At 41.2% G+C, this 21,474-nt stretch overlaps 2 protein-coding genes across 2 annotated transcripts in view; both read left to right on the top strand.

Annotated features, from left to right (window-relative positions):
- LOC114785467 (zinc finger protein 850-like) overlaps positions 1–21,474 on the top strand; it is a 57,807-nt gene that overhangs the window by 18,974 nt on the left and 17,359 nt on the right. The window lies entirely within an intron of this gene.
- On the top strand, positions 4,724–20,024 carry LOC114787053 (zinc finger protein 431-like; the record flags this gene model as incomplete). Its single annotated transcript, XM_028974799.1, has 6 exons — positions 4,724–4,816; positions 5,491–5,670; positions 9,756–11,033; positions 11,830–11,940; positions 16,217–16,393; positions 19,303–20,024. Coding segments are annotated over exons 1-6 (2,484 nt in total), but the record flags the coding sequence as incomplete, so codon positions are not given.

Here is a 21,474-nt window from a genome sequence, read left to right as displayed (position 1 = left end):
CCAGTTTCTCATTTAATGGTTCACTTATTTCTGTTCTCTTCACTTCTTTGGGGAATATTGGTACATTTAGATGGTTTCAGTGTATCTTCAAATTTCACCATGTACTCACAGCCTTTGCTACATTGCGATAGAATGCAAAGCATTGACATATATTTTTCATTCCGATGAAGATCAGACGGGCAGAGCTGAGAGAGATTCTGGTAGCATGACCAGAAGATACAATAGCCGCAGCAGTTCTGCGAGCCCTGGATTGGCACACGTTCTGTACATTTACATTTAGAGGATTTTTCCAGACGCCATTATCCAGAGCAACTTACAGTCAGTAGTTACAGTGGAGACACTCAGGGTTAAGTGTCCTGCTCAGGGACACAATGGTAGTAAGTGGGATTTGAACCTGGGTCTTCTGGTTCATAGGCGAGTGTGTTACCCACTAGGCTGATACCACCCCTGTACACATTCTACAGAAATAGGTTTAGTTATGCATGCCAGTCATACCGCTGTGTCAAACTATAGAAACATTCAATATAAAAAGTGTGAACACCCCTGTTAAAATTTCTTTTTTTTTTTTTTCAAATGTGCCTGAGCTTTATTGTCATTTCAGATACATACATTTTAGACATTATATACTGTAATGAAAAAAACGTTTCTCCGGAACCCGGTGCTATATGCAACATTTAAACAAAGTGACATACTGACATAAAGTGCACATGTGTGACACAAACCAGCTACATAATGTGCAAACATGGGACACAGGCAGTCCTCATACAGCACAGCCACTTCACACCTCATCCACACACCCAACCACAGCCTCCAGAACACTGCTCCAGTCTCTCTGAGAACATAGAAGGTTTAACGGCAAAAAGGCAGCTCAAGAGTGGTCAGGTCCGGTGCAGATCAGCTGTGTGGGGTGATGGAGCACATTTTCAACCTGAGCCACAAGTTTGGGAGAGTTCCACAGCTCTTGAAATTGTGTGGTACCAGTGCCAAAGACTCCAAAACCCAAGGACCACAAAAGCGACAGGCCGTTGGCTCTGACATCCCAGCTGATGAAGACTCTGGAGCGGCTGGTCCTGGCTCAGCTTTGGCCACTGGTGAGCTCATCACTGGACCCACAAGGCTGGTTCTGTCCTGGGTGTCAGACTGGAGACCCTGACAGAAGTTTATGAGAAGAGAATGCTGAAAAAGCTTCTCGGTATCATGAACAATCCTTCTCACCCCATGCATGCCTCCATAATGGCCCATCGGATCACAAGAAGCAAAAGACTCATAGCCGCTAAATGCACTTTTCACTCTTCACTTTTCTTTTTTTTTTTTAAATCCTTCCTACCTGGAGATATTAGATGGTATAACTCGACCTTGCTCTGTAGGTCTTTTTTTTTTCAGGGCTATTCTAACACAAATGTTTTTCACTCAGATGTGCAATGCTACTCACCTGAATGTCTTTGAATGTTTGTTTTTACCCCCCTGCACACGCTGCCGCTGCCACCCCCTCTCACTTGTACCCATGGCATAATCATTATGTCATACCACCATTCAGCAACAACGATGAGATGTCCTACAGAGAGGAGGTGAGACTCTTGGCAGAGTGGTGTCAGGAGAACAACCTCTCTCTCAACGTCAGCAAAACCAAGGAGATGGTTTTGGATTTTAGGAGGCAGGATACAGCTCATCTTCCTATCTACATCGGAGGAGGTGCTGTGGAGAGGGTCAGCAGCTTCAGGCTCCTTGGGGTCACCCTCAGTGCCGACCTCAAATCCTCAGAACACACAGCTGCGGTCACCAAAAAAGCCCACCAACGACTCCACTTCCTCAGATGCCTGAAGAAGGGGCATCCACCTCTGTCCTCACCAGCTTCTACAGGTGCGCTGTGGAGTCCATCCTCACGGGCAGTATCGCGTCCTGGTACGGCAGTTGTACTGCTCAGGACAAGAAAGCTCTGCAGAGGGTGGTGAAAACAGCCCAGAGGATCACAGGCACACAACTCCCAGCAATAACGGACATTTACACCACGCGCTGTCTCAGGAAAACAAAGAGCATCCTGAAGGACCCCAGCCACCCTGCACTGTCACTTTTTACGTTCCTGCCATCAAGACAATTCACACACGCACATCACGATTCAGGAACAGTTTCTACCCCAGTGCCATCAGGCTATATAACACATAGTATGCACTGCACTGTCACTTAAATTATGCACAATCACTTTCTTAGGCAACTTAGATATATTCACCCTTCTGTGACTTATTATTTATTGCTGCTGCACTTTGTCTTCTAAGTCTTCTATGTATCATGTTCTATGTTCTGTCTACGTGGGAGAGGTATTCAAGTAAGAATTTCATTGTGCTCTGTACGCTGTACCTTGTACATATGACAATAAACTTCAACCTCAACCTCATGTCACTTAACACTATCTCGGCCATTTCACTGGATATAGTAATATCATTATTGTGATTGAGCCTTAAGCTATTTTTGATAATTTCTCTATTGTACTATTTTTTGTTATTGTCTGTGTTGTGAAGAAAGAGATTTGTCCATGTGGACAAATCTACTATTTGTCCACACTGATATGCAGAGAAAAGGAATTAACTCTGGAAAACGTTCCAGATAATAATCGTTCTCCGTTCTGCTGCGGAGGCTCAGGTCTTTTGGAGTGAAGTCTTTTTATGATTCGTTGGTAGCCTCAGCCATCTTTTATCATGTGGTCTGCTGGGGAGGTAGCATCTCTGCAGGGGACAGGAAGAGGCTGAACAGGCTTATCCGGAGGGCCAGCTCTGTTCTAGGATGCCCTCTGGACCCAGTGGAGGTGGTGAGTGACAGGAGAATGGTGGCTAAGCTGTCATCCCTGCTGGACAACATGCAGGAGACCCTGACAGGACTGAGCTGCTAACCACATATTTCAGTTAACCACATATTTCAGTATTGGTCGTACAGTGCAACCGTCTGCCGCTGCTTCTGTTTGTTTTTCTCCAAGGCACGGAATCAAGCGCCCAGACTACTGGCAGACCCCAGTGAAGAGACCAGCAGATAAATCCTGGTTCCTGACAACTGCTTAACAAGGACATACTAACAAACCAGAGGGTCACCACAGCCACCACCACCATTACAACTACAGCTATAGGGATCTTCAAATGGACCAGTAACATCATTATGGACACGTAATCTACACCATGACACTGACTACATCCTGGACTTCTCCAACCCTACAACTGTAGGACTTATTATTATATCATCCCCAACCCTGCACTGACCCCATTTGCAGGCTCACTCTACCCTGAAAGGGGGTCCCTCTCTGTATCACTCCTTCCCAACGTTTCTTCCTTTCTTTTTTTCTCTCTCCTAGAGTTTTTTTGTGTGCAGAAGGGTCAAGTGTGGGGGGTGTCAACTGTAGGGCCTGTCAAAGCCCATTGAGACATACTGTATGTGATTTTGGGCTATATAAGAAATAAATGTTGTTGTCCTTCAGTGGCAGGCTGCGGCACCCACAATGTGGGATGGAGAGACTCTGGCTTTTCCTACCATTTTTCCATTTTCTTACATGCGAAATGTTTTCATAAATATCCACTTTCACAAATATCTTTTGTTTATATACTGATATTTTTATTTTTACAACTCGCATCCACTTTGTTTTTCTTTTCTTGGACTATTTTTTTGTATATTGAACTTTTTATATTATACAGTTGGCATATTGTTTTTTTTTGCTGTTCTTGTCTTGTTCTGTCCACTTTCTGCTGTGACAATGTAAATTTCTCACCTCTGGGACTAATAAAAGATAATCTTAGCTTATCTTATAATGGGCCTCGAGAAAAATGTGCATAGAGGCATTCCCCAAATTTTCCAACCAATTGATTTGTCCCAAATAATCAGTCTATCCCTTGTTGGGTTCGGTACAATATTATTAAGGCATAACTTATGGTAAATAACTGATGAAATATGACCTAAAAAAGGAAATATTTGTGTGTGTCCTTAAATTATATGTGTTCCCAACATATTTTTGTCTGCTTGTTGATTCAAACACAGTCAAACCATAGAAAAACAAAGTTTAAATGTGTGATCACATATATGTCATCATTATTATGATGACATATATTATGGCTGTCCAGCCATAATCTTTTAGAGTTGGCAATGGTTATGAACAGTCCACAATTAGGCATAGTTCACCAAGCTGTGACAGTTGGGCATTATTTGGGGGCATTCCAAACCTCTCCATACTTTATTTGGCCTTGCTGGGCCCTGTTAGTCTTATCTTGGTTCTTCCCATACCTCCCAAGCTTGGGTTGACCTCCGACCTCTAAATTTTCCCATAGGTGTGTGTGTATGTGTGTATTTATATGATCTCAGTGAAAGTGCACTTGGAAGTTCAGACTGTAACTTTGGGAACAGTTATACTTCACATAGGCTGCAAAGGCCCACAAACATACAACGTGGTTCACAAGTATTACCTGAAAGAAACTGGTGTTTGGTGCTGAATCATCTGGTTTAGTAAAATTAAAATTGATTAAGTTTACATTTGTTCCATGAAGAAACACGTTGAAATTTAATACTACTAAAAAATATGAACACATCTAATGTCCATAAAAGCAATGGAAAAACAATGGACACACATTTTTCGTTTTTTTTATTCGTTTTATTTAACCATTTTCCAGAGATCTGTGTGTCACTTAGGAGCGCTTTCTGAAATTGACGAATCTGCTGCCGTGTGACGAATCTGCTTCTGTTTACATCTGCAGGAAAACCAAGTAAAACACAAACAAGTGCACGCGCGAGTCACCCTGCTGAAGTAAAAGGTCAGTTTTGGGAGTTTTTATGATTTTGGGTATTGGTAAGTAATTTTATTCCTCATAAATTGTAGAAACGCGTGTTATTTGGACTGTTTAAAGTGGCGGTCTGTTGAGGGAGGAGCGGGCTGATTTAAACTCGCTCTACATACAGACTCGGGTCAGACTTCAAAATGTTCTTCTGACACTTTTTATTGGTTTTTAAAAAGCTTAAATGTAAGTAGTTTGTGTCCAGCGGGCTGGTGAACAGGTTTAACAGCAACAGATACAGTTATGCTAAAGTAGCTTCACGTTAGCAGCTAAATGCTCATTCAGACTGATGTCTGGGATCATTCACACTTTTAATGTGGAGACTTTTTCTTCACTGTTCTTTATCCAACACATTTCCAACATCAACAATCACATTTAAATAAGAAAACACTCTGCTGTGATATTCTGTAAAAGACTGCAGCAGCTCACATGAGCTACAAGCCTTTTTATGTAAATAGAGAGAAGCTGGAGTTGGTTGTGCTCGCTGTAAAATTAGCTGCAACTGAGGAATCTCCTGGGAATCATTTATAAAGGTGACTGTGTGTCTTTATGTAATATCAGAAAACTGCTTTGTCTATTTATGTGTGTTTTATAGGAATACTGTTAGGAATAGTATGAATGTTGTGTGTCCTGCAGAAAATAATTCTAGAATGATTATTGTTGAAAGAACCTTCTGCTTCATTCCAAGGTCCCAAGATGGATCCCAGTCTGTCTCTGTTACCTGCTGATCTGAGGAGTGTAGACCAGAGCAGCACACATGTTAAACCAGAAATATCACCAGATACCATCACATCTCTGAACTGCGGTAAAATACTGAAACCAACAGGAAATGTTGCGAAGAAAGAGTCGGATGATGAAGAATATTCAGGTGAGTGGAGTTAAAAAAAAGATTTGAGGTTCTTATAGTGATCTGGTGTGTTAGTAGCCTAGTGAGTTAGACACTCTCCTATGAACCAGAAGAACACTTGAGACCCTGGGCCTGGTATCTTGTTCAGTAATCCATACCTGCTTTTAACTCTCACTTACCTGCCCACTTAGTTCTTGTATAGCGTACTGAGACTAAGACACAACAGCCATACCTACAAAAATCAGTAGGTGGCAATTATAGCACTCTATAATCAGAAGGTTGCCGGTTTGAATACCTAGCTTCATTGAATTTATTGGGTCTGGATTTAAGGATTTCTAGTCATTTTGAATTATATTTAATTACCAAAAACAGACAGCTAAAATCATTCAAACATTAATCAATTGGCATCTGTCCAATCAATTTGTGTTGAATGTTGAAATTTATGGGAATTTTATGAAAACAGGAGTTTAGTATTATTAAAAAATAGAAATGTCATATTTCAATTGCACAAAAGCTTAATTTCCCATAAAGCTGGTTTTATTTATTATTTATTCATTTTTAGAATTCTGACATTCATAATTAAGAAACATTAAAAAAATCACACAAAGGCTCATATACGTCCAAGGTCTTCAGAAAGTCATTCTCATGCAAATTTGCAGGAAGAGCACAGAGTACAGCAGCACGTCTGACATTGATGCTTGATATACTGTATATTCACTTCTAGCCTGAAAAATTAAGAATGAAATGTTAGGCTACAGTGTTTGGGGGGGACACACATGTGACATTACTGTTAATAAATGGTGCATTACCCTCAAACTAATGTTGCTAATAAAAATGTAGAACTACTGCTCTATACTGTACAGTTTACAATTTGAAAATGTAGGATTCCATTCTTGACCGAAATGAACTGCGTCACTGCTTAACATTGCAAAACTTCCCTGTTAAATAAATAGTCAATCCAGAGGTATCAAAATGCACATTTAGCCTATATGCATAACTGAGGCAACAAGTGCTTAGTAACGTTAATAAAAATGAGACCAGATCAGTTTTTGGTTGAATGTTGTTAACTGCTGCAAGCAAATGCTAATGCTGCAAATTAATTCCAGAAAAAAAAGCTAACTTAGCAGACCAGCGTTCACAGGGAGAAACCCTATAAAAACACAGTCAGCACAGTGGAAAGTGTTCGTCTGTGTGCCAATGTCAGATACATGCCATGCCGTATGAACGTATGTCAGAACATCATTTTCAAATTTTGAGTTATGTGAAAAAGATTAAAACAGATGAGTGCTTTAAACTTTTTAGTAATTACAACACAGTAAAACAGGTAGCTGTTAGAATATGTTTTGTGCAGTCTTACGATTCTCTTAATCGTATAAAAGGGATAAAATGTCTGAAGTGTGGACAACGTCATGCAGTGTATACACTGTAAAACGGACCTGGCTTACCATAAAAGTACTTCGTCAAAACTACAGCACCTTAAACGAAAATATCCTCACGTAAACTGCACTTCTCCAATCGAATTCGGAGCTTCCACAAGGTATCGTATTTTTATGATTGCTAACTAACATTAGCGCTTCTTAGAACGTACATTATTTGTAATTATTTGTGTTCTGAGTTGATGAGATCTCTCATGTAACTAGAAAAGGGGAAGTTTGTGAACAAACTTCGATTTTGGCTTGGAAAGCCGTAAAAAGGTTGAAAGAGGAAGGGGAAAAAAGAGAAAAAGAGGCATGTTTTTTTCTAAATGGTGTTGTCTGTTGACTGGCAAAAATTTTTGGGCTATTTTTGATTTGCTGAGGGCGTGGTCACTTTTGGGGGCGTGGTTTTTCAGGGGGCTTGGCCTCTCATGGGGCATGTTGTTTGTTGACCAGCAAAGTGAATTTGGCCATGTAAGCTTTTTGTGGGCGTGGTTTAGTCGGGGTCTAGAAAATTAGGCGGGACTCCGATGAAGGTGTGTACCAAGTTTCATGTCAATATGTTGAAGTGTGTGAATCTGAGAATGGGTTAAAGTTCCCATGTTAAGTCAAGGGGAAAAAAGGGCACATTTTGGGGCTCAATAGGAGGAGTGTGGGTGTGGCCACTGGAAAGAGGGGGTCATGGAGATGCTGGATGTTGAGTTTCGGGTGTGTAGTGTGAAAATTGTGGAGAGAGCCTGTCAAAAAGTGGTCCCATGTTAAGTCAATGGGAAAAATGGGTCAGAAAACTGGGTGTGGCAGGTGGGCGGAACCACGTATCCCTTAGAAAAGCACAAGCACACCCCACGGCCATAGGCCCGATACATGTGTGAAATTTGGAGCATGTGGGGTGAAAACTGTAGGAGGAGATGCATGGCAAAAAACGACCGGAGAATAAGAAGTGGAAGAACAAGATGGCTTTCCAAGCCAAAATAATTAATCCCTCCCCATCTCTCCATCCCGCGTGCCACACAGACACACATAAGGTAGCAATAATAAATGCAACAGATGGACAAATCTACATTCATTAGCATATAGATTTACTTTTGGTCGAGTTTATAGCATTTGTTGCACAATGCTTTTTTTTCTTCCCCACAGTACATCACAGCGGCGCAGGTTTCCACATGCATTGCACACACATGCACTAAGACTAATTCTATATCTCTCTATTTTGCACATAACATTGCAAACAAATATACTTGCTGTTAATTACGTATGTATGTTTGTATGTAGAGCCGTGGTGTGTATCTTGCGTTCTTGGTGTCTGTATTTCTCCTAAACACCACCAAGACCAAGGAGCTCATTGTGGACTTCAGGAGGGAGAGAAGAGGCTCGCATGATCCCATCCACATCAATGGGATGACTGTGGAGCCTGTTACATCCTTCAAGTTCCTGGGGACCCACATCTCAGAGGACCTGTCCTGGAGCATTAACACCTCCAGCCTGGTCAAGAAGGCTCACCAGCGCCTCTTCTTCTTGAGAACATTAAAAAAGAACAAGCTACCCACTACCATCCTGTTGAACTTTTACCGCTCTACAATAGAGAGCATCCTTACCAGCTGTCTCACAGTGTGGTATGGAAGCTGCACTGTTGCTGAGCGTAAGGCGATGCAGCGGGTGGTGAAAACTGCCCAGCGCATCACAGGGACTCCACTTCCAACCATTGAGGAAATCCAGAGGAAGCACTGTCTGCGTCGAGCTCACAGTATTCTTAAGGACTCTTCCCACCCGGCCCACGAACTGTTCTCTCTCCTGCCTTCAGGCAGACGGTTCAGGCTACCATGGACAAGAACCAGCAGACTTAGGAACAGCTTTTTTCCCAGAGCTGTTTCCTTGCTGAACTCCTCTGCCCCCCCCATACACTCCTGATAATCACTGCACTGTACTACTCCTGCACATATCACTGTCCTGCACATATCACTTTATGTATATATATATAACTTATTTGAACTGTATCCTGCACTTGCTGCTTATTGCACTTCTGGTTAGACCTAAACTACATTTCGTTGCCCTGTACTTGTACATGTGTAATGACAATAAAGTTGAATCTAATCTAATCTAATCTTGTGCACACTTATCAGAAAGTATACGGATAAAATACATGTGTAATTTTATAGGGAAAATAAAAGAGACATAAATAGAGACAGTATTCAGTATTTTAATTTCAGAGCAAATCTTTCACACACGCTTAAAAACTGCTTACTTTCTTGCTCATTTTCCAAAGGATGTTGTAGTTTTCTGTAAAATAAAACATGATCATTTACCATTCTTGACTTTATGGTTCTTTGTAAGTTTTCACACATTCAACCCATTGTACCTTTTATGCAGTGCTGGTACACAATTCAGTTCTTGTCTCCTCACTTTCTACATATGTACAAACATGGCGTTTGTATGGCCTAAATCAAAAGGATTTTGATATATAGCTCGCACTAGTTTACTTATCTTTGAGTCTTTCACTGTACGTGGTAAAGCCCTACTGTAAAATCACGCCTTATTGGGTTATCAGGTACAGGGGGCTGCAGCAGCCAAAATTCATTAGAACACTTAAGCCACACATCGGAAAAAGTAAATTCTATGATATTCTACATTTTAATTTTATGTCATAGTCAGGTTTAAACATGTCTTTTGATTTTGACTTTTTGGTTTTTACAGAGTATGAAAGGAAATGTAATGATCCAAGATGTAAAGTGGAACCTGAAGAAAAGTTGCACCAGTTCAACAAATGTGACAACAATTTAAGACAAATGGAGATCCTTGAAACACAGGGACACTATTCTAAAGAAAAGCCTTACCAGTGTGAAGAGTTTGGGAAAATTTTTACACAAGCGTCAGACCTTAAAAGACATCTGAAGACGCATACTGGAGAGAAGCCCTACCAGTGTGTACAATGTGGGAAGAATTTTACACAAGCAAGAACCCTTAGAAGACACAAAAAGATACATAGTGGAGAGAAGCCCTACCACTGTGAAGAGTGTGGAAATAGTTTTGCACGAGCATCATACCTTAAAAGACACAAAAACATACATACTGGAGAAAAGCCCCATCAATGTGTACAATGTATGAAGAGATTTACAAACGCATCACACCTTAGAACACACAAGAGGACACATACTGGAGAGAAGCCATACCAATGTGTAATATGTGCGCAGAGATTTACACAAGCAGCACACCTTAAAACACACAAGAGGACACATACTGGAGAGAAGCCCTACCAGTGTGTACAATGTGGGAAGAGTTTTTCACAAGCAAGATCCCTTAAAAAACACAAGAAGACACATCCTGAAGAGAAGCCCTACCAATGTGTACAATGTGGGAAGCGTTTTGGAGAACAATCACACCTTTTAGCCCACAGGAGGACACATGCTGGAGAGAAGCCCTACCAGTGTGTACAATGTGGAAAGAATTTTTCATGTGCAGAATCCCTTAAGTTACATGAAAGGACACATACTGGAGAGAAACCTTACCGGTGTGTACAATGTGGGAAGCGTTTTGGAGAACAATCACACCTTTTAGCCCACAGGAGGACACATGCTGGAGAGAAGCCCTACCAGTGTGTACAATGTGTAAAGAATTTTTCACGTGCAGAATCCCTTAAGTTACATGAAAGGACACATACTGGAGAGAAACCTTACCTGTGTGTACAATGTGGGAAGAATTTTTCACGTGCAGAATCCCTTAAGTTACATGAAAGGACACATACTGGAGAGAAACCTTACGGGTGTGTACAATGTGGGAAGAATTTTTCACGTGCAGAATCCCTTAAGTTACATGAAAGGACACATACTGGAGAGAAACCTTACCGGTGTGTACAATGTGGGAAGAGTTTTGCACGAGCAGGTACCTTTAACAGACATAAAAAGATACATACTGGAACAGTGGAAGATACAGTGAAGGATGAGAAGCAGGACTTGGATGATGCTATTCCTTCAGGTGAGTGAAATAAAATGTAAGCAATTCAGTTAATGGGTGAATTTCTGTAAATATGTGTTTCCTACAGATAAACAAACATGTTTACAATATATTTGACTGACTGTTAAACACTAAATGTTTGACTTATATGAGTTCATATGAAAATGAGCAGCATCGAGTCTTTCTCCACTTTCTCTTTATGTTGTCGCTACAAGTTTTTTTTATTTTGGGTGAAGTATTAGTATTACTAATAGGGGTGTTAGAAAATATCAATACAGCAATATATCACAATATTTTATGTCATTATATTTTATCGATACAGGGACATCAAATATCAATATTTTTGTATACAAATTTAGTCCAAATTTGGTGAGGTCAACAAAAATGAGAATCGTTGTGCGACTACAACCTCCACTCCTGTAGATGGTGCTGTACAGCTGGGTACTTTGAATTACTGCTTGGCATTTCAGGCAGAGTGAAATTGTAAAACATGGCAGACCGATCTTAGCATCTTGTATTTCAGCTGAAATCTAGTTCACAATATGTAAAGTATCTTAATATATCATGATATAATCATAGCGTGAAACGCATCATATCATGAGATCCTTGCCAATTCAAACACCTAATTACTAGTAATTGCTGCTGCTACTAACTCTACACAGTTAATAATCATTTAGCAAATTGCTGATGAAAATGTTTACTAAATATATTGCTAATTCCATTTATTGTCCTGCCCTACACTTGTAATTCAGACACCTTTTCAAAACTTAAAAAAATATTAGGCTGTAATTGTCCTTTTTACGTATCTTTGTCCTAGATGTTGAACCAGAAATGTCATCAAATTCCATCACATCTCTGATCTGTGGTAAAACACTGGTACCAACAGGAATTGATGTGAAGAAAGAGTTGGATGATGAAGTCTATTCAGGTGAGTTGAGTCCTGTTTCATATAAAGAACTATATTGACTGTGTTGCTACTATCAGTAAACCATGAATAACTAGGGAGACCCACAGAAGTTCGACATTAACTACAAATGTGGCACTAACAACAACCAGTGAAGATATTGTCATGGTGATACACTGCAGCACAGCACACAGTACACTCTGCTTTTAACCAATCACCCAGGGAGCAATGTGTGGGGACAGTGCTTTGATCAAGGGCATCTCAGTGGCACCTTAACTGTTCCAGATTTGATCTCACAAACCCTACAATTATGAGTCTGCTTCCTTACCTGCTAGGCCACCACTAACATAGTAACAATGCTCTAGCAGAGGAGCTGAACAACATTTTTGCCCACTTTGAGTTAATGGATGCAACTACTGAGAACTTGCTGCCCACAGCCTCAGATTGTGCTGATGGAGAAAGCTGGCAGAGAAAGGAGGAGTAGGACCAGAATTGTGTCTTCCGCACCCAGGGATTTCTATTTTGCACAGCTGCCCATTGAAAGGTCATCTAGGTCTTTAAAATAATGCACTTCCAGACTCTATAACAGCTTCTATTCAAGTGGCATGAGATTACTCCTCAACTTTGAAACATGGTGCATGCAAAGTGTATTGTGGCGGCAAATATCAGCCAACATGGTACCAGCATCCTTCATGCATGTTACTAGTCATTTATATTGTTTCAACAACAACAACAACAACATTTATTTCTTATATAGCCCAAAATCACATACAGTATGTCTCAATGGGCTTTGACAGGCCCTACAGTTGACACCCCCCACACTTGACCCTTCTGCACACAAGGAAAAACTCCACACAAAAAAAAATTCTAGGAGAGAGAAAAAAAAGAGAGGGAGAAACCTTGGGAAGGAGTGATACAGAGAGGGACCCCCTTCCAGCGTAGAGTGAGCCTGCAAATGGGGTCAGTGCAGGGTTGGGGATGATATAATAATAATAAGTCCTACAGTTGTAGGGTTGTAGAAGTCCAGGATGTAGTCAGTGTCATGGTCTAGATTACGTGTCCATAATGATGTTACTGGTCCATTTGAAGATCCCTATAGCTGTAGTTGTAACGGTGGTGGTGGCTGTGGTGACCCTCTGGTTTGTTGGTATGTCCTTGTTAAGCAGTTGTCAGGAACCAGGATTTATTTGCTGGTCTGATCACTGGGGTCTGCCAGTAGTCTGGGCGCTTGATTCCGTGTCTCGGAGAAAAACAAACAGAAGCAGCGACAGACGGTTGCACTGTACGACTGATACTGAAATATGGTGGTTATAGTGGTATATTGGTGCTACAGTGGCCCGGTACCCTAACTAGGACAGCCTAACTAGGGTGAATTTAACTTTGTGTCTAACAGGGGGACTCTGTGATAAACTGGACTTTATAATTGACACTGTGTCAAAATGAAGTGAAATGAGGGTCTAGGACTAAGCCAGAGAAAACAGATAGGTTTTGAGATTGGATTTAAACACTGAGACTGAGTCCCGGACACTGACAGGCAAACTGTTCCACAACTGCGGAGCTCTATAGGAGAAGGATCTGCTCCCTAGCTGTGACCTTCTGCACCTTTGGTACCAGTAGTGACCCCGCACCCATTGATCAAAGGGGGCGTGGCGGTTCGTAAAGAACCAAAAGTTCACTCAGGTACTGTGGGGCGAGACCGTTTAGAGCTTTATAGGTTAAAAGTAGGATTTTGTAGTCAATCCTAAATTTGATCGGTAACCAGTGCAGTGATTGTAAGACTGGGGTGATGTGGTCAAATTTCCTGGTTCTAGTTAGGACTCTGGCTGCAGCATTCTGTACTAGCTGGAGTTTACTCATGCACCTACTAGAGCATCCAGACAGTAATGCATTGCAGTAATCTAACCTTGATGTAATAAATGCATGGACCAACTTTTCTGCATCATGCATTGAAATGATATTTCTTATTTTCGCAATATTTCTAAGGTGAAAGAATGCTATCCTAGTGACATTATCTACGTGTGAATTGAATGAGAGACCTGCATCAATGATGACACCTAGATCCTTCACTTCAATACTCGGTGAGATAGAAAGGCTATCCAGGGTTATTGTGTAGTCAGCCAGTTTATGCCTGGCTGCTGGAGGCCCGATTACAAGCGCTTCTGTCTTGTCAGGGTTTAACAGGAGAAAGTTAGTGAGCATCCACTGTCTAATGTCCTTCAGACAATTCTCTATATTGTTCAGCCGCTGCCACTGATCTGGCATTGCTGACAGATGCAGCTGTGTGTTGTCAGCGTAGCAATGAAAGCTAATACCGTGTTTGCAGATGACGTCGCCTAAAGGTAACATGTATAGAGAAAAAAGTAACGGGCCTAGGACAGAACCTTGTGGAACACCAAACTCTACTTTACTATGTGAAGACGAAACACCATTGATGTCCACAAACTGATATCGGTTGGTCAAATATGATCTGAACCATTCAAGGGCTGTTCCCTTAATCCCAATAACATTCTCTAACCTGGCAAGGAGAATAGCGTGATCAATAGTGTCAAACGCTGCACTCAGATCAAGCAGGACAAGCAGCGAGATGCGTCCCTGATCAGAGGCCAACAGCAGGTCATTCACCACTTTAACCAGCGCTGTCTCAGTGCTATGATGAGGTCTAAATCCTGATTGATATACTTCGTGGATATTGTTACAGTCTAGGTATGTGCTCAGCTGCTGGGCTACAACTTTTTCTAAGATTTTTGATATGAACGGAAGGTTGGATATCGGTCTATAATTTAAAAGCTGACTGCAATCAAGATCTGGCTTTTTAATCAGGGGTCTAATGACTGCTACCTTGAACAAACTTGGTACGTGGCCGGTGCTAAGCGACGAGTTAACAATTTTGAGGGTAGAATTTGTAATATCGGGTGCTATTTGCTTAAGGAACCTTGTTGGAATCGGATCCAAAGCGCAAGTACATTGATTTGACGACGAGATTAATTTGATTAATTCATGCTCTTTAATAAGATTAAATTGTTCTAATCGGTGGTCGTCTATTAGAAGATTATTTTCCATGGAAATATCGGCGGAGCTATTTGTTGTGCTTTTAATCTTCTCTCTATTCGCGACAATTTTAGTATTAAAGAAATTCATAAAATCATCGCTACTATGATGATATTGAGTGGTAGTATCCGTTTCTGTCTTATTCCTGGTTAGTTTGGCTATAGTTTTAAACAGGAATCCGGGATTATTTTAGTTTTTGTCTATTAACGAGGACAGATACGTTGATCGAGCTGCGCTAAGAGCCATATTATAGTTAAGTAGGCTCTCCTTCCAAGCTATTCGGAATATGTTTAATTTACTTTGACGCCATTTGCGTTCTAATTTCCGGGCGGTCTTCTTAAGCGAGCGCGTGTGATCATTATACCAAGGAATTAAGTTTTTATCTCTTACTATCCTAACGTACTACACAGTGTTAATTCTAGACATTTGGTCGCTTGGTCGAGTTCAGCGCGGTCTGACGGTGAGTTTATCAGCGTTGATAAATCTGGTAAGGTGTTAATAAACCTCTGTGCCGTACTTGATGTAATTGTCTGTTTGTCTCTATAACGAGGGGGATTGAGTTTGTTGTGTCTGAGACATATTTTAAAAGCGATGAGGAAATGATCTGAGATCATTTCAGATTGCGGAAGAGTAACTATATCTTCTATAATCTACTGTCCCCTCTTTCCGCTGCTTTTCAGCAACAGGCTGCAGCAAACCGATCAGACACCCTTTTCCAGAGTGACTTACAATCAGTAGTTACGGGGACCGTATATGAGATGATTGTTGGTGATGTTAATACTTGATTAGCGGGCTCTGCTGCATATCAAATGAAGCACTTTTTCAACCAATGCATTATTTTTGTATGGGGTTTCAATTTGAACTGAAAGCCTTGTTAATTTACTGGTTGTTTAATATCATTTGCTTTACCTAAAATAATTAATAATCGTAAACGCATGCTTTTTGGACTGTTTAAAGTGGCGGTCTGGTGAGGGAGGAGCGGGCTGATTTAAACTCGCTCTACACACAGACTCGAGTCAGACTTCGAAATGTTCTTCTGACACTTTTTATTGTTTTTTAAAAAGCTTAAATGTAAGTAGTTTGTGTCCATGGTGAACAGGTTTAACAGCAACAGATACAGTTATGCTAAAGTAGTTTGACGTATACTACTGTTACCGTTAGGAATGAATGTTGTGTGTCCTGCAGAAAATAATTCTAGAATGATTATTGGTGATTAGATGATTGTTGAAATAACCTTCTGCTTCATTCCAAGGTCCCAAGATGGATTCCAGTTTGTCTCTGTTACCTGATCTGAGGAGTGTAGACCAGAGCAGCACACATGTTAAACCAGAAATATCACCAGATACCATCACATCTCTCAACTGCGGTAAAATACTGGAACCAACAGGAATTGATGTGAAGGAAGAGTCGGATGATGAAGAATATTCAGGTGAGTGGAGTCAAAAAGATTGGAGGGGCTATGCCAAAGATTGGCACAGTTCTCTTGTGTAGGCGGGGCTTCTCCTTATTGGCCAGCAGGGTTTGAGTGACAGCTCGGTTCCCCGGAACTAGTAATGGGAAGTTTGGCTCTTTACAGAGTGCCTCATATTGTCAGATATGAATGCCTTGTTTGTTGATAAATCATATTTACCAAGTAAGGCTAAAATATGAGGCACTCTGTAAAGAGCCCTATCACCACGAGATACGCATGCATAGCAATAACAGCCATTTGTGATCATGTATGGAATGATCCCACATGACAGAATTGTGCCCGAAGTCCATCCAAATCCTCAAGCAGCATAAACGTAAAAGGGGGCGGAGTGACTGAAAAGCAGCAGTAAAAATGAGCAGCGTAACTGAAAGTCTCCCAAGCAGAAATGACAAAGAGTGAGATGTAAGCAAAAACCTATGTTATCTAAATTCCAACCTCCTATTTTACATTTTAACATGGTATTTTTGTTTGATATTAGGAAAAATTTATTTCAAAATTTTGGCACAAATCTGATTCCATTTTTAAAAACCTTAAATGTAAGTAGTTTGTGTCCATGGTGCACAGGTTTAACAGCAACAGATACATTTATGCTAAAGTAGTTTGACGTATAATACTGTTAGGAATACTATGAATGTTGGGTGTCCTGCAGAAAATAATTGGGTCTGTCAGGAAGACAGACCATTTATTATTGTGCTGAGAATGCCAAAAATGAACATTAAAGAATGTTAAAGACCGCCACGCGAAGACCGTCAAACGTAAAGAAACAACGGAGTGGTCAGGCCGAAGGCCTGACCACTCCGCACACGATGATATATTTTTTGTTTTGGTAGGTCGTACGGCCCGGCCACAAATCGGGTTAAAACGTGTAAAAAGTACCGTTTACCATCGTGCCGGGAACGCGTTTTTGGCTCCCTGAGGCTAACCGTTGAAGCTAGCGACCCGAAAATCGAGGCGAGGCCGAAGGCCTCGCCGAGTCTTACGATCCGACGTATGGGACGAGTCGGTGGCACCAACGGGGGTTTGGAAAACCCGGGAAAAGCCGGAAAACCGGGAAAAAGGCAATAAAAGGACACGTCTTACGTCCAAGGCCGCCACGATAAGACCGTGAAACGCACAGAAACAACGGAGTGGTCAGGCCGAAGGCCTGACCACTCCGCACACGATGATATATTTTTTGTTTTGGTAGGTCGCACGGCCCGCCCACAAATCGGCTTCAAAGCGTAAAAAGTACGGTTTACTGTTGCGCAGAGGAAGAGGTTTTCAGCTCCCTGTGACCAGCCGTAAAAGCTAGAGACACGGGAGTCGAGGCGAGGCCGAAGGCCTCGCCGAGACACACGATCTGACATATTGGATGTGTTGCTACCGCCAACAGTGGTCAGGAAAACATGGGAAATAGGGAAGAAGGCCAAAAAGGCCATGTCTCGCATTTGTGGCTGCCACGTTAAGGCCGTGAGACGCACAAAAAAAACGGAGAGGTCAGGCCGAAGGCCTGACCTCTCCACACACAATGACGTATTGGTTGCTTCTTTGGGGATTACAGGAGGGCCACAAATCACGTCCAAAACATTAAAAGTGTGAAAAAATCTGGTTTCCAAGAATTTGCGATGAAACGCTTCACAGCACACACACGACTCTCATATCAAATCGTGCGGCTTGTCGTTACGCACGGTTTGACGTATGGCTCGGCTCGGCCGGATTTACGGTCCACGCGCAATTAGCCAAAAAGCGTTTTCGGAACGCGTTTATTATTCTAGCCCAAAATTGGACTTTTTTGGAGTTTGTGTCCAGACGGTTTGACATACAAAGAAGATATTGATGTCGTCTCGTAGATCTCGCCAAGGCCGACGATTTGACGTATGGTTTACCTTTGTCGGACTTACGGATCATGCACAAATTTGGGAAAACAAAAAAGTGTAAATGGGCGAAAAAAAAAAATATTTATTTATTATTATTTATTTCAGCCTTTTTTCGGCAATTAATGCGGGTCGTACCGAAGCACGCACACCCGCGTGCTATATATCAAAAATTAGAACTTTGTTGTGTGAGGTGTGCTATTACTTTTATAAGCGATCGGACTGGGCCTGGCCGAGCTATTAACGCTGAAACAGGGTCATTTCCCATTGGAATGTATTGATCGCTAATTTTAGCATTGGTAGCATTTGTAAAATAAAACTTCTTTGAAGTGATACTGCAGTACGACATTAAAGAATTCCCATTTTACAAATCACATGCCCGCAGCTGTGACCAATGCCCGGACAGACCCATCAAAATTTCCCCTGGAATTTTGGCTTCTAGTTCTATAATTATTATTGGTGATTAGATGATTGTTGAAATAACCTTCTGCTTCATTCCAAGGTCTCAGGATGGATTCCAGTTTGTCTCTGTTACCTGATCTGAGGAGTGTAGACCAGAGCAGCACACATGTTTAGGAAAACGTTTAGGAAACATTTATTTCAAAATTTTGGCACAAATCTGATTCCATTTGGCTTGAATGCCACTGAAAGCCGCTAAAAGCCTGTTCAGTCTTTTCCTAGTTTGTTTGCATGACCAAGACTTGGTCTTGAATGAGTGGCTCACACTAGTTTGCTTCTTATGTCTGTTTCTGATGTGAGTCTTTGACTCTACATGGACGTCACTTTTTTCACTTTGTCTTGTGTGCGGAGTCCTGCCCTATTAGGTAACATTTACAAGGGGCTGCAGCAGCCAAAATTCATTAGAACCACATACCAATATTGATATATAGTATGATATTTTACATTTTACAATGTACTAAATTTTATTTGTTGGATCTGTCTAGTCATGACTTGTGATTTGTCTGGTCAAGTTTAAACATGTCTTTGATGGCTTTAAATTCTTTGTTTTTACAGAACATGAATCCAACTTCACTGATCAAAGGTACAAAGAGGAAAGTGAAGAGAAGTTGCACCAGTTCAACAAGTATGACAACAGTTTAAGACAAGTGAAGATCCTTGAAACACGACAGAGAAACAATTCTAAAGGGAAGCTGCACCAGTTGGAAGAGTGTGGGAGGCAACCATCAGACCCTAAAAGACACAAGAGGACACATACTGGAGAGAAGCCCTACCAGTGTGTACAATGTGGGAAGAGTTTTACACGAGCATCACACCTTAAAGCACACAAGTGGACACATACTGGAGAGAAGCCGTACCAGTGTGTACAATGTGGGAAGAATTTTTCAGATAAATTATACTTTAAAAAGCACAAAATGATACATACTGGAGAGAAGCCCTATCAGTGTTTGGTGTGTGGGAAGAAATTTATAGTAGCATCAAATCTTAAAGTACACCAGAGGACACATACTGGAGAGAAGCCCTACCAATGTGTACAGTGTGGGAAGAGTTTTACACAAGCATCACACCTGAAAACACACAAGAGGACACATACTGGGGAGAGGCCCTACCAATGTGTACAGTGTGAGAAGAGTTTTACAGGAGCATCATCCCTGAATACACACAAGAGGACACATACTGGAGAGAAGCCCTACCAGTGTGTACAATGTGGGAAGAGTTTTACACGAGCATCAAACCTTAAAAGACACAAGAGGACACATGCTGCAATTATCTACCAGTGCACTCTTTGCTCTAAATGGTTTAGAACATTAGATCAATTCAAACATCATCAACAAGTACATACTGAAGAAAAGGCCGACAAGCGTACAGAGAAGAAATTGAAGAAATCAGATATCATCACACCTGTGAATTTGGTTGATGTGACTCATTCAGGTGAGTGAAATAAAATATAACCTTTTCAGATAGTGAGTGAATTTTTGCTCAGTGGCACCTCAGCTTGGCATTTGAACTGGCAACCTTCTAATTAGGGCTGCTACTCAAGTGACTCAATTGACTCACACACCCGGATCAGTTTAATGAGTGACTCAGAGGGAGCCGCAAAAGACACAAGAAAGAAGAAATATACTTAACCATTTAACTCTGGCACAATAGCTTGCGTAGTATAGACCCAGCTCCCAACCCAACTTCGCCCGATAAAGACTCGATAAAGACTCACGTTAACGCAGCACGTTAACGCCGATAACGGCACACCTCTAATATATATATATATCAGATGCCCTTATCCAGAGTGACTTACAATAAGTAGTTACAGGGACAGTCCCCCTGGAGCAACTGAGGGTTAAGTGTCTTGCTCAGGGACACAATGGCAGTAAGTGGGATTTGAACCTGTGTCTTCTGGTTCATAGGCGAGTGTGCTACCCACTAGGCAACTACCACCCTGAGTGCCAACCTGCATGTCACCACTGTCTCCTTGGTTTAAAAGGGAACGTTCAGTTCCATAAATTCCAATATCCACAGCATTGTTCTTTTTTGCCCACTGTGATGTAATGGGTGCAACTACTGAGAACTCAGATAGCCCAGTAGAGACCGCTGACCAGCTGGCAGAGGTGTTTCAGTAAGGCCTCATCCAGACATGAATGGAGGCAGCGTTTCAGGGGACCCAGAACAGTTATTTTCTGGAACTTGTCATTTTGTCCATGTGAACAGCAAAGTTTGCCTCGATTCGCAGCATTGTTATTCAATGTTGACTCTGCCGCGTGGTCCTGACAATAAGCTCAACCACTAACGGGTTTTAGAGAAAAGTATTGTATACTGGGCCTAAGAAAGGAGTGGGACTAGAATTGTTTCTAAGTTTCCTTCCCACCCAGGGAATTCCTGGTTTGCACAACTGCTCTCTGAAAGGTAATAAAAAGGTTTAAATAAATATCTAATATAATATATATTCATGCACTTCAAGACTTCTTCAAAGTTTGTATTCAAGTGGCATTAGATTAATAAACTGATCAACTTTGAGATATAATGCATTCAAAGATAATTTTTTTGTATTTTTTCATAATTACTAGTGTTGTATTGTCTTGTCTTATTGTTCTTTTAGTCACAGGGTACAATCTTGTGTGGCAGTGAAATCCACTGAACTGATTTTAAGATTATCAACACCTTATTTATGTATTTATTTATAAGACTGTTTTGGTGAACGAATGAACCTGATATAAGCAAGTAGACCCAAAA

Source organism: Denticeps clupeoides, chromosome 3 (genome assembly GCF_900700375.1).
Source record: "Denticeps clupeoides chromosome 3, fDenClu1.1, whole genome shotgun sequence".
In the NCBI taxonomy this organism is placed as follows: domain Eukaryota; kingdom Metazoa; phylum Chordata; class Actinopteri; order Clupeiformes; family Denticipitidae; genus Denticeps; species Denticeps clupeoides.
This window is presented reverse-complemented; position numbering and strand designations above follow the sequence as displayed.